At 33.5% G+C, this 14,792-nt stretch overlaps 1 protein-coding gene and 1 non-coding gene across 2 annotated transcripts; both read left to right on the top strand.

Moving 5' to 3' along the window:
• Positions 1 to 782: 782 nt before the first annotated feature.
• Positions 783 to 1,918, top strand: LOC107943375 (cysteine-rich receptor-like protein kinase 14). The gene is made up of 2 exons (XM_041095583.1): positions 783 to 1,367; positions 1,847 to 1,918. Exons 1-2 carry the CDS (start codon positions 783 to 785, stop codon positions 1,916 to 1,918), a joined length of 657 nt encoding a protein of 218 aa, XP_040951517.1.
• Positions 1,919 to 11,233: 9,315 nt separating this feature from the next.
• Positions 11,234 to 11,340, top strand: LOC121218972 (small nucleolar RNA R71). The gene has a single exon (XR_005915454.1). It is a non-coding gene; the product is annotated as a small nucleolar RNA R71 (small nucleolar RNA).
• Positions 11,341 to 14,792: the final 3,452 nt, after the last annotated feature.

Genomic DNA, 14,792 nt, shown 5'->3' with positions numbered 1-14,792 from the left:
GCTGGCTTAGCATCAGTGTTTACAACTTCCCACAGATCAGAGGTCTATAGGTAAGTCCTCATCTTAACAACCCATATATGAAAGCCTTCTCCATTAAAGACTGGTGGGGCTGTTGGAGAAAATCCTAAAGAAGCCATTCGAGTTATAGGTCAAGTGCAACAACTCCACTAAGACAAAGGCTCTAGATACCAATTTTTGGTGTTATGAACAAGGAAGAAGCTAGTTCAGCTCTGGCTTGTGTAGCAAGGCTCAATACTTGCCCAACAATCAAGCAGAATTTGAACTTGAAAATAGAAAGCAAAGATCGATGGAGCATATGAATAAAAGGAATAAATTTTTCATTAACATTAACAATGGCATGAAGGCAATACATAAATCAAGCATTTTTCTTGTCAAAATCAAAGTAAGTCCACCTAAACATTACCTACTACAACTAATACATTAAAACTTGAAATATTAAACTTACACACATAAACAAAGTTGGTTAACAGCTATATCAACGTCAAATTACATCAATCATGAAATAAACTTAGTTCAAAATGAACTAGAATACAAAATGAATCACTTAAAGTAACAAAGTGAATTCAAAAATGGACAGCATCATTGGACTTTAGCTGTTACCTGCATGTGACCTGTATGGCCATCTTTACTACTGCATGGAGGCTAACTTCAACAAAAATAAAGATGGAAAAAGAAAGAAAAAAATATAAGCTGAGAAATTTAGAAATTTAGTGATGTGGGTTAATATTCTGGTTTGCCTTCTCACCCATTTGATTGCAAGCATGAGTGTATCCTTTGATCAAAGCTTCAGTTGCTATGTTGGCTCTAGTAATTTCACTACTAATACTACATATGCCAAAAACCTATACTTTATTCTCCATTCTCTCCCAAATAATGTGTCTGAACATGGTGGTTTCTTTACTATCACTGTTGGCCAAGGCTCCAACAAAGCCTACGTTCTTGGGCTATGCAGAGGAGACTTAACTTCATATGTTTTTCATAGTTGTGTCAAGTTCGCAGTTGATGATCTGAGAGCTAGGTGTCCCAACCAAAAAGAAGAGATTTCATGGTCAAGTGACCCCCCATGTATTCTGCATTATGCAAATCGCCACTTTTTCAAAATGCTGGAGTTATACCCTACTACTTTTGTCCATAACAACCGCAATATCACCTCCAACTTACCACAATTTGATACAGTTTGGGAGAGTTTGATGGAAAGTGTGGTGACAAAGGCTTCCAACAGCTCTTCTACTCTCAAGTACGCAACCGGGAAAGTAACTTTTACAGCATCTACAACTATATATGCATTAACGCAGTGCAATCCAAAATTAGCACACAATGATTATGATTCATGCCTAAGGGAATTGGTGAGTTTCTATAAAGTATGCTGCCATCAAAAGCAAGGAGCTCGTATTCAAAACCCCAACTATTGGTTGGGTTAGGATTTGCATGGTTTCTATGTACCAAATCTAGCTACTACTACTCCATCTTTATCTCTACCACTCGCACCTGGTACTCCTTTTATTATAACAAAAGGTAAACACGCATTTGCTATATTGATATTCCAATGAGTAAACTGATGTCAATCTGAATTTGTATTAATAGTTTCCAAGATTTTGATACAATCTCTTTTATCATGGATAAAATAAAAATCAGATGGAAAGAAACTAAATAAATCAATCTGGGTTCCAAGTTTATTAGCGGCTCTTGGACTAGCTCTATTTTCTGCTTGCTATTTCTTCCTCTGGAAAAGGATAAACATTCAAGGTAATCCACTATTAGATAATACCTCCATTTACAAAATTTTGCTATAATCTTATGCCAATCACATTATTTTTTGTTACAGAGGATAAAGAAGATACCCAAGAAGTTCAATTACTTGACTTGGTACCAGGAAGCGTTCCTCATAAGAACTTGAGCGGAGATTTTAATCTAGAAAACGTGGGAAGATCTCTGGACTTTCCTTCTATTCATTTGGATATTTTACAAGCAACGACGAATAACTTTTGTGATGAAAATAAGCTCGGATAAGGTGGATTTGGCCTTGTGTACAAGGTAGTTATGATTAGGATTTTTTATTACACAGTGAACAACTATGTATGTTATTTTGTTAATTTCTAGGGCACACTAACGAATGGAAAAGAAATTGCAGTTAAAAGGTTTTCAATAACTTCCGATCAAGGGCTTCTTAAGTTCAAGAATGAGGTTATTTTTAATTGCCAAATTACAGCACAGAAATCTTGTGAGGCTCTTAGGATGTTGCTTAGAGAAAAATGAAATGTTGCTCGTATATGAATTCATGCCCAACAGAAGCCTTGACGTGTTGTTGTTCGGTTTGATACTTGAACCTTTAAATGGCATCATTATCTTGTACATAAAAGAATTTGAATGTGTGATTAGTTGTTTCTTTTTCTCCCTTTTTTGGGCATTTATCAAATTCAAGCTTGGCTATGCAATTAACTTGGCAAAAATGATTTAGCATTATAAAATGAATTGCCTGAGGAATCATGTATCTACATGAAGATTATCGTCTTAGAATTATCCACAAGGATCTTAAAGCAAGTAATATTTTACTTGATCAATGAAATGAATTCAAAAATTTCAGACTTCGGTATGGCCAAAATTTTTGGTAGAGATAAAAATCAAGCAAATACAAATAGAATAGTTGTAACATAGTAAGTGTATAGACTCTTCCCCAAAAACTCATTTATAGTTTGACATTTTTTTTAGTATTAGTTGTTGCCAATTTCAACTTCCCAAGAAATATGTAATCTACATAAATATAATGTAAGTTAGAAGGATCCCATGTAAGTAATGGATCTAGTATGTTTCATGGTTAGCAGTTAAAAATTTGTTTGGGGTTTTTAAAGTTTTATATGATTATCTAATTTTGTTTTAATTTTTCTTCATCGTTTCTTATGAATTAAAATAGTGGATATATGGTGGTTGATTATGTTATGGAATGACTTTTTTCAATCAAATCTAATGTTTTTAGTTTTGGAGTAATTTTTTTGGAGATCATAAATGGAAAAAGGAATAATGGGTTTCAACTTTTGGAACACGGTGAAAGCCTCTTGACGTTTTCCTCTTTTGGAAAAAGGAATAATGATTGATTATTCATTGCATTTTCCTCTTTCTTCATTGTTACAAAGATATTATAACTCGTAAATTAGGGGTGAGCATTCGATCGAATCGAATCGGAAATTTTCGAGTTAATCGAGTTTTCGAATCTCATTTTATCATCTTAACTTTATTTGAAGTTTTCTCGAATCGAGTCGAGTGAGATGGAATTCGAATCGAATCGAATCGAATATATTTGTTCGAGTTAAAATTTAAAAAATAATTTTGGGTCCTTGTAACCATTGTCACCCATCGTAATAAAACTTGTCCACCTTAATCAAATTTTTTATTTACTTTCATCACTTCATAATTTATTTATTAATTTTTTATATACTGGTTAGCTTCTTTGCTTGCTTAGTTGTTTCAATTATCTTCAGATTCTTGCCACTATGTATTTTAGAATTAAAAAATATATTAAATGTAAAAATATGATTTTTTAATAAAAGTTATTTTAAAAATAAAATGTGAAATTGATACCAATATAAAATTTTAACACGAATATTTTATGGCATAATTAATAATTCAATTTTAATATAAATATTCAATATGACTAAACAATTCGATAATATAAATAATATAAAATGTGAAATTTAATTTAATAACATAAATAGTAGATATAAATAAAATTATTACTATTTATGTTTAGTGATTTTTTTTGGATAATTTTGATTTTTTATTTGAGAGTAAAGGGTGAGAAGTAAAATTTTAGAGGAAAAATAAAAAGTTTTGGAGAATAAAAGTTTGAGAGAAAGTAAATACGGGGTGTAAAATTTTGGAGGAAAAATATTAAAAAAAAATTGGAGGGGGGAGGGTTTGGGATAGATGGGAGGTGGGATGAGAAGGGAATAAAAGTTTTAGGGGAAAAGTGGGAGGGAGTAAAAATTTTGGGGGAAAATAAAAGGTTTTGAGGGTTTTTGGGAGTAAAATTTTGAGAAAAAATAAATGGGAGAGTCAAATTTTGGTGGGAAATGGATTTTGGGTAGATTGGGGGGTTGGGAGGGGAGGGGAGTAAAAGTTTTGGGGGGAAAGTGGGAAGGAGTAAAAGTTTTGAGGGAAAAGTAAAAATGTTTGGGGTAAAAATGTAAAATATTATAGTTTCGAGTTATTTGAATTTGAAAACTCAACTCGATTCGAACTCGAAATTCGAAAAAAAAATCGAGTTGATTCGAATAACTCGATTAACTCGAGTAACTCGATTCGTTTAACTCGAAATTTTAAAATTTTTTTTCGATTTTTTCGAGTCGAATCGAGTTTTGCTCACCCCTATCGTAAATAAGAATTAAGTTGTTCTTGCCGATTGAATGACCACATGTAACTTTTCAATAAAACAATGGGAGATGTTCTTTTATTATTATTTTTCTTGACATTTGATATCCTTTAAAATTAACAAGGTTTTATTATCTAAATATGTAAATTCATGATTTTATTTAAATATAAATTAATTAACATTTTAAAATATATTTCACATATTCGGAAAAAAATAGAGTTCACATATATTAATCTAATTTAAATTTAATAAATTTTAATATGAAAATTTAATTCAAATTGATAATCTTTTTCTATTTAAATATGTTAATAAAATAAAAATAATTTATTTAATTAAAATAAATTTTTTAAGTTACATTTAAGTCATTAAATTCTAAATTTTTAAACAGATTTTTATAAAATTTGTTACAAGAAATTTTTCAACATTTAATAATCCATGAATAAAATTATAATCAATAAAGTGCATGAGGTAATAATTATTTAGCTTCTTCAAAAGACTCTTAAATTTTAAAGCTAGATTTTTTTTTATATAATTTTAACTTATTAATACTAATAATTTTTCAAATGTTATTTATTAAATATTCTTAATTACTGGAGGCTATTTATAAATTTAAACTTAAATTTTAATTACTATATTAATATATTTAGAGTGTCCAACTATTTTAACTAATAGTTTTGAATTAAATTGTAATTATAATTTTCATAATTTAGCTCAACTTTTTTAACTAACAATTGTAAATTAAATTATAATTATAATTATAAAAATTTTTTCCCTATATTTTATATTTAGAGTTCTATTTAAGTAATAACTCTACTTTAAAATTAGCACAACGATTTTAACTGGTAACACTATTTTAAATTTAACACAATTTTTTAACTAATAATTCTAAATTTAGTATGGTTGAAAATAAAAGGTATTTCTGTCGGTTCAAAAATTTTTAAAACTAGTGCTTATATATATAATTATATAATTGTTAAATTTATTTATATATTGAATTTAAATTTAATTTTTTATCGATTAAATATAATGATGATTAATTTAATTATATTTTTATAAAAAATTTTAAATAAATTTAATATATTATCATTAGATACTATCCAATTTAAAAAACTAACCAGTTTTCTTACCCATGCAATTGAATATATTAACTAAATTAAATAAATTTCACAATGATTTATTATATTTGTATTTAAATATCATTAATATTTTTTAAATCCATGAAAATAAATTTTATTTAAAAATTATATAAAAAATCATAACAAACAAACTTGAATTTAACATACCATATTTTAAAATATTGTGTAATAAATTAAAAAAGTCATTCTTATTTTAATTTAATGAACAGATTAATTCTATTAAAAAATTTATGCTTAATAATGTTATATAATAACTTTGAAAGCTATTATTTAAGGCTAAGATTTAATAAAGTTATAAAATTTAGATGATATATTAAGTTTTCAATAAATATACATTTTATAGAAAAATGTATAAAAATAAATTTTTAATGAAAGACGATAAAAAAACTATTTTTTTATAAAAAGGAAATAAGGGGAAAAAAACTTTGTTTTACATACACTGATTTAAGTTTTGAAATGAAAATAATCCTCCAATATTTTAGATAAGCCAAACAATGTCTTACACATATTGAACGAAACCTTTAAAAAGGGTTAAAATATGTTGTTAGTCTCTGTACTTTATAGAATTTGAGATTTAGTCCTTGTACTTTAAAAGATAAAAATTTAATCCTCCTACTTTTTCTATTTAAAAATCCTAATCCAATCATTATTGTCATTGGCAGTTTCTATTAAAATTTATCAACTTAGCATGTTTATTTCTATAAATCATATGAAAGCAACCTAATCAACATGTTAAATTGAGAAATACTTATGATTTCAATGATTAGACTAAATTTTTTAAACAAAAGAAGCAATAGGACTTAATTTTTAAATTTTTAAATATAAAAACTAAATTTCAAATTTTATTAATATACATAAACTAACAACAAATTTTAATCTTTTAAAATATCTAATTACTATGATAAGTATAGGAATAAGCTTAAGAAGTTGAACAAATAACTTGAAACTGAAATGGCGTTTCCATTGACAGTGATAAAGAATTTCTCACTCCCCACTTTACATAAGCCATAACAATTATTTATTTATTTATTTCATCAAACCTAAGATCTTCAACAAGTCCTTAAAAATTACTATTATGTATCTCAGTTATAAAAAATGTGAAACTTTTATTTTGTAACAATTATTGAAATGTAAATATGTTATAAATCAGTAGCCACCAACTCGAGCCCTAAAAAGGATTTGAGTTTTCGACCTGCGACCCAAACAGACCCTACTCAGAGACTAAGCATAAGGCAAATCACGAGAGGACAGCAAGACAGGTTCGCAGATGTAGCTCGCGGACATGGCTTGTAGGAAAGGGTCAGCGAGCACGACTTACAGGAATCTAGGGAAGGCCACGACCTCAGTTCGCACGCGCCCAAGGAGTGCGCAGAAAGGACCGCGTGCCCTACAGGCCACTCAGACATGTGCCCAACAGGTACGAGGCTCGCTCAGCATATCAGTCCTAGGAACATAAAGGACCATATGCTTCGTAGACATGTGTCCAGCAAGCCTGGAATTCACAAAGAATGTCAGTACTAGGGATAGAGAATGTCAGTACCGGAGGTAATAGAATCAAGATAAAGTAGTGGGGCCCTGTTATGAGCTATAATAGTACTTATAACTACATGTATAAATACTCTGACAATCCTATCAAAAAGACATAAGAAAAATATTATTCAACAATTGGTTCGGTAAGTGTGGACGAACTTCTAATCGTCAGTTTTTTTTCAAGTTTTGTTAAGTTTCTTCATTTTTGGACACAAATGGCTCACCCGAGTGAGAATTCCCCTATCAACTCACCATCAGGATAGGCTGGAGCGTCGGGCTCAGGTACCTAGAACGACGAAACAAATTTTTCTGTTAGATGGTTCATCGACAAACCGGAAAAATTTTGCAATGTAGTTTATCAGGGAGCTTCCGTTCCTTTGGATTTTAACCTCTCTACCAACCAGGGGCTGCCACTTCCTCTCAAGCAAGAGGTACCCCCGCAGTAGTTCCTGGCCATCCAAGAGCAAATGAAGTCCATGAGGGAACAAATGGCCACTCAGAAGGCACGATTTGTGGAGCAACAAGACGTCCAATAGGAGTTGTTGAAATAGAACGAAGAGTTGCGAAGGAAGGTGCACGTTGACAGCTTCGGTTCCCAGGGCAATGTAAACACACAAAACGAAGCACTAGTGAAGGAATGGTAGTGTGAGATGGATAAACTGAGGAGATATGTGCGGGCGTTACACCCTGAGATGGATAAGCTTACCACACGACTTCAAGGTCCCAAAAGACATGTTTGTGGGAAGAAGAGACCCGTGAGCTCACCTGATGCAGTACAACGACTATATAAACATGTTGGGAGCATCGGACGTAGCGAAGTGTAAAGCTTTTTCCACAACACTCAAAGGAAGCGCCAAGGATTTGTACCTCTCCCTTCCACAAGGTTCAATCTAAAACTTCTCACAGTTGGGTTAAATGTTCTTACGCAGATTCAGGGCCCAAAGGGCAATCATGAACACTCCTATAGGCTTGATGTCGATAAAGTAGAGGGAGCGCGAGTCCCTTCAGAATTACATAAAAAGATTCCATATGCCGACCCTAAACACAAAAAATTAGAGAACCAGTGGGCCATAAATACCTTTATTATGGGAGTGCAAAACGACCATGTGCACTATTCCTTTACAGGTTACAGACCGCAAAGTCTAACTGATCTCTATGAGTGAGCTCATAAGTTCGTAGAAGCAGAAGATTTCAAAAGAGCATCACGTCTCACACTTTAGGGGGATGACAAACAATTTCAGAGTAGGGCGGGACCTCGCGGTCAACAAGGACCTCCTAACCAATCATTGTGAGTGAAAAATGGTAGGCCACAAAGAAGCCAAACCTAGAGTGATACCTTCAAAGCCTCCTAGAGACCCCAATAAGAGCACGCTAGAAGATATTCCCCCTAGGGAAGGTTTGAGTCTTATACCCCACTGAATGCTACACGAACTTACATCTTTAGCCAGGTTAGGAGCATCGGTAACTTGCCTAAGCCACCCCCGATAAGGAGCATAGGGAGAAAGGTTAACTCGATGGATTGATATGCCTTCCACGATGATATGAGGCAGTCCAAAATGGCGAGCTCATAGAATACGTGAATCAGAGTTGTTCGCAGTAAGTTCAGAGCTCATATAGTGATCCCAAAGGCAAGCAAAAGGTTCGAGGCACCATTCATGTGATCGTAGGAATAGATGACAAATGGGCAAGTTCCAACACAAAATGAAGGGCACATTTAAGGAGTGTGATGTCAGTTAGTGTTCCCAAGAGGCAGTGTCGATAGGAGAAATAGAGTATTGAGTTTGGTGGCGACGATGAAAAGTTGGTCCGCGACGAAGAGGGAAATGACCCAATGGCGGTCTCAGCAATAGTCATCGATTTCGAGGTCAAAAGAATACTTATTTATAGTGAAAGTACAGTGGAACTGTTATCTTGGGAACTGTACTAGAGAATGGGATTAAAAAAGCAAGCATGGTCTAGACCTAGTCCGTTGTACGATTTTGCGAACCACCCAGTTGAGGTGAAAGGCTCAATCACCTTGCCAGTCACCTTGGGGACAACGAACACACTACCAAAAGTATGTCTAGTTCTATGTGGTGGACCACCCGATGCCATACAAGGCCATCTTCGGAAGGCTAATAATGATGATGCTGAGGATGGTGGTCGTAACATTCTGTATAAAAATTAAGTTCCCAACAAAGGTTGGGGTTGGATTTTTACGATCTGACCAACGCACTATGAGGCAGTGTCACATGTTATCTATCAAGTAAGTGAGAAAACCTGTGGATGAAGGGTAAAGTTCACAAAAAGCTAAGTTAGCAAGTCAGGCTCTGGATTTGGATTGTCTAAAGATAAGAGACGAGCACAGGAGCAAAAAACCCGAAGCCGTAAAGTATACTAAAACTCTACAGCTATTTTGCGACAACGAAGAGAGAACCATTAAAATCTCTTCAAAATTGAAAAAGGAAGAGAAGAACATGTTAGTCAAATGATTGAGGAAAAATGTGGAAATTTTTTCTTGGTCCACAACAGACATGTCAGACGTGGACCCCCAAGTGATAATGTACAAACTAAACGTCCTCTTAGAGGCGAAGCCAGTAAAACAAAAGAGAAGAAAGTTCGTGCCTCAAGTGGTAGGATCAGTAAAATAAGAGGTCGCTAAGTTGTTATTGGTAGGATTCATTGAGAGGTAGAATATCCAGGTTTGGTCTCAAATGTGGTGATGGTGAAGAAAGTGAGCAGTAAATGGAGGATGTGTATCAACTTCACCAACGTCAACAAGGCATGCCCCAAAGATAGTTTTTCCCTACCCTCAATCAATTGATTAGTCAACACTTTAGTGGGCCACAAATTCATGAGCCTTATGGACGCCTTCTTGGGTTACAAACAGATCCTATTGGAAAGTAACGATAAGGAAAAAAAACATTCATCACAGAAGAGGGACTGTTCTATTATCAGGTTATGCCATTCGGCTTAAAAAACGTGGACACGACCTATCAGAGGTTGGTAAATAAGATATTTAATGACCAAATAGGTCGCGGTCTCAAGGTTTACGTCAATGACATGTTAGTAAAGATTTCATCCATGGGCGAGCATGTGCGAAGCCTATTAGAGACTTTCGCAATCCTAAGGGCTCATAGCATGAAACTAAATCAAGAGAAGTGTGCTTTTAGGGTGTGAGCTCGCAGGTTCTTAGGCTTTATGATTTCAGAAAGAGGAATAGAGGTAAACCTAGAAAAAAATCCAAGAAATCACAAATAGTAAAAGATATACAACGTCTCACGAGAAGAGTAGTAGCAGTAAATAGATTTAACTCAAGGATGGCGGACAAGTGCCTCCCATTCTTCAAAGCTTTAAAAGCCTCCTTCTCATGGACAAAAGAGTATCAAGCAGCCTTCGAGGAACTAAAGTAATACCTCACCTCCCCACCACTATTGCAATCACATCAGGTAGGAAAGACACTCTATCTATACTTGACTACCTTAAAAGAGAAAGTTGCAGTGGTACTAGTTAAGTTGGAGGGCATCCACCAGTTCCCAGTATACTATGTCAGCAACGTACTCCAAAATGGTGAACTGATGTACTCAAAAATAGAAAAATGTATATTCTTTCAGTGGTGCAGGTCGCAAATTACGACCATACTTCCAAGCCCATCTGGTGGTTGTGGTCATCAATCAGCCCATGAAAGAAGTACTATCCAAGGCAAATACTTTAGAAAGGGTAACAAAGTTGAGTATTGAGCTCGCTAAATACGAGATTGACTTCACCCCGCGAACCGCGATAAAAGGATAGGTGCTGGTTGATTTCATAGTGGAATGTTCCTTCGAAAGAACTGTAATTTTCAAAGAAATGGCCATCTTCACTGTATTCACAAGAAATATCCTCGAACTGGTTCAGTTGCTGACCTATTAGATTACCATTGAAACCATTAATAGTTATGTTCTTAAGCATAGAAGACATAGAGGATACCTGGGCTACCAAAGAAGTAAGTGTGTCCGCTTCATGTACTCCTACTACTCATCTTTCAGAGGCTGCTCTGTTGGCTGGCCACTGATAGTTATTGTTAGCAGTTCTTTCAATAATCTCGTAAGCACCGTTATAAGACTTAAAAATAAGGGCTTCATTTGTCGAAGCATCCACCATCATTCTAGTATGAATATTGAGACCAATATAGAAAGTCTCCATTTGAACACAATAATGAATGTCGTGATGAGGGCACTTTCGTAATAACTCTTTGAACCGCTCCCATTCCTCATATAAAGATTCTTTATCAAGTTGCTGAAATGAAGTGATTTCATTTTGGATCTTAGCGGTTAAAGATATTAAGAAACGTTCAAGCAACTATTGCCATGTAGTTATAGAACTGGACGGTAAGGAGTTCAACCACGTTCGTGCTCTATCCTTTAAGGAGTATGGAAATAATCTCAGTCTCAAGGTGTCCTCAGTCACCCCGACTAGTTTAAATGAGTCACTCAATTCCATGAATAGTCGAAGATGAAGATGTGGATCTTCAGTAGGAATCCCACTAAATTGACCCATATTTTGCAACATTTGGAACATGACCGACTTCAGCTCGAAATGTTATGCCTCAATTTCGGGTCTCCTAATACTCAGATTGAGCTCGTTTAATAGAGGAATGACATATTGTTGAATGGCACATTTTCTGTCATTGGCAAGAATGATTGGATTGTGCGTATTATAAGTGAATTTTTCTCTTGGATTTTGGTTTTGGTTTTCGAAATTCATCTCTTCGTTCCTTCTTTGGTTCACTTGTCTTATCCATTGTCTAAAAGTCCTTTCAATTTTAGAGTCTACGAGGAGTAAATCAATATCAATACTCATAAACACCTTTAGCAACACAGAAAAAATTAATTAAGTTAAAATTGAATAGAAAAAAAAGACAAAAATGCAAAATTAACAATTTCACAAATAATGACTTTCAAAACAGTCCCCGGCAACGACATCAAAAACTTGGAACGACGAAAATGTGCAAGTGTACACAACCGCAACAAGTAATAAAGTGACAAGTAAATGTCAAGTTATTGTACCCATAGGGACTGTGAAAAGAATTATTTATGAATGCAATTAAAAACACTTTGGAGAAGAAAAATATTTTAATTTGAGTAGGTGATTAAAAACTAGGATTTTAACTTAGTAAAAATAAATAAATAAATAAAAGTTCAAATGCACGATTTCAAAAGATGATTTTAATCAAGATGACGTAATTGTGTTAGATTAATTACATTTCTTAAATTTGAATTATTAAACTCATGTTTATGTTTTTACGAATAAATTCACGGCAACTCTGTAATTTACTAACTTATGAACATACTTACCTACCAAAATCCATTTATCTCTTGACTACATCTCTATGTCAATTCAACCGATTAAACAAATTTTAAGAAGCAAATGTGTTAATGCACATACATACTTATGAAATTAAAATAATCTCTTGTACATATCTCTATGACAATTCAAACAATTAATTCAATCTCATAAGCACATAAAAGATTACGTGAGGTAACAATGTATTTCTATCTTGAAACAGTTAAATCACAATAATCTTGCAAGTTATGCAAGGCTAATGTATTGTTGATACCGTTTCTAATTTAACCCTCAGCTACCTTGGATGATTAAACATGCACTGATTAAGTATCGTGTCAATTAATTACAATTTCAATCTGTTTAAATAATTAATTGATTAGTTACCTAACAATTGTAATGAAAGAATAACTTAGTCATGGTTTTACTTAATCAAACATCTTACCGAGGCCTATAACAACACAAACACAATTTTAATAAATTAAGTATATGAAATGCAATCAACCTAACACGAATTAAGTTTAAGCCATATTAATTAAATTAAAAATTTCAACATCATAAATATTCATAGACATGTTCATCATAACAATAACTAAATTAAAAGGATAGGGAACAAGAATCAAATCCGGTGTTCTCTTCGTGGTTTGACTAGTTTGCTCCACTCCTCCTTCTCCGCTTGCTCTTGTCAAATTGAGGCTTCTATGAACACTTGAATGCTGCTCCAAATGGTGGATGAATGACTTTTTTTCAAGAGGTGAAATCGACAAGGGAATAAAGAATAATGAAGGGGAAATGAAGAGAGAAAAATGAGAGAGAAGTGAAGAAATGAATGGGTTTGAGATGTGTTTGAAATAAGCAACCAATGGGGTATTTATGGGTTGAGATGGCTACTAAAATTAGAAAAAATCAGCAGCTATAGAGTCCCCCCATAGCCAGCCACACATGTGGTAAGTTTGAAATTTTCAAACTTGCTATTTTAAGGTAGGGGAAAATCTAAAAAGACATAAATAGTGGAGGGGTTTGAATGCAATTTGAAGGAGTCTTCAAGGGATATTTTACAAGACAAATAATCAGCCAAACAAGCTGATTGAGTCAGCATGTGAGACACCTTTGGGCTACTCAGTGCTCGGTTGGATCGGTTTTCACGGTTCAGCTCAACTGGGCACCTTTTCATAATTAATTAACAATAATTTATTTAACCCAAGTTAAATTGAATTAAAATAAAAATTAATTATATTATGAATTAATAAAAATAATTTGGAACATCTTAGGGTGAAAATTTACTTCGCCTTGATGCTTCAAAATTGCTTCTCGATTTTGTGCTTCTAGTAGTATCTGCTGAGCCGTTTTTCTTCCTTTATACAAATCTGTCAAAAATAATCAAAAATAATCTAAATTAATTATAAAATTAATTAAAATTCAAAATTTTAATAATTTAAGTACAAAATAATTATTTTATAATAATTATATATTTTTCAACAAGAATTTTATCGAAACTGCATGAATTTGAGTTATAAAGGGCATGAAAAAATATGTATATTTTCGTGTTTCCAAGCATCTAGAATAAATGTTTATAATTTAACAATTATTCTTAACTTTATGTAGAATTAGAACTTAGAATATTTTAATTATTAATTTGTTCCAAGAATTCTGATTAAACTCTTACTCCTTTCACTATAAATTTGACCCACATTTTCCATTCTTTTCACTCATCCCTCAATTAAATCCTAGCATCCACAACCCACCAAGCTCCAACTCACCTAGTGCCAAACTCTCTACCCGTAACACCACCCAGCTCCACTCGGCACCTTCACCTATTCAGCCAGCAGCCCACACATGTACCCAGTAGCCCCAACGCACGCCAGCAGCCACTCCGTGTTGCTGCACCTGCTGCCTATCCAGCTCCAACAACTCATCAGGCCTGCTCGATGTACCTGGTTGCTAACCACTTCCCTTCATCCGCGCGGCACACGCATGCCCTGTTGCTCCTTAGCGTGCCATTGCCGCCTTGCTACTCACACCACACCATCAAGACACCCTACAACCATCTAAACCAACCACTTTTGCTTTAGATTTTTTTTTTTTGAGTTCTTAACTTATATAAAATGGTGGTAAGACAAATTTTTCTCCTAAAATTTTAATTTTATTTAATTATTTAATTTTTCAAATTATTGAATTATTAATATTTTATACTAATTAAATTTTTTAGAAAATATTTGTTCTACCTTATGATCAGGTTAATCATGCCTCGCAAAAGAACTCGTGCCTCTGCCCAAATTGACGAATCACAAAAATAATTCCACTGTGAAGAAGTTAAAGCGAGATACGAAAGCATTTTCAAGAATCAATAGATGCACCCAGAAAAAGGCTTTACGCTGAAAGAAAGCAACTATATTGATTTCATGGCACGCATTCAACAAGTTGCCGAAGCTCTCAAT

Source organism: Gossypium hirsutum, chromosome D06 (genome assembly GCF_007990345.1).
Source record: "Gossypium hirsutum isolate 1008001.06 chromosome D06, Gossypium_hirsutum_v2.1, whole genome shotgun sequence".
In the NCBI taxonomy this organism is placed as follows: domain Eukaryota; kingdom Viridiplantae; phylum Streptophyta; class Magnoliopsida; order Malvales; family Malvaceae; genus Gossypium; species Gossypium hirsutum.
Note: the sequence above shows the minus strand (reverse complement) of the source record. Positions and strands in the feature narration are given on the sequence as shown.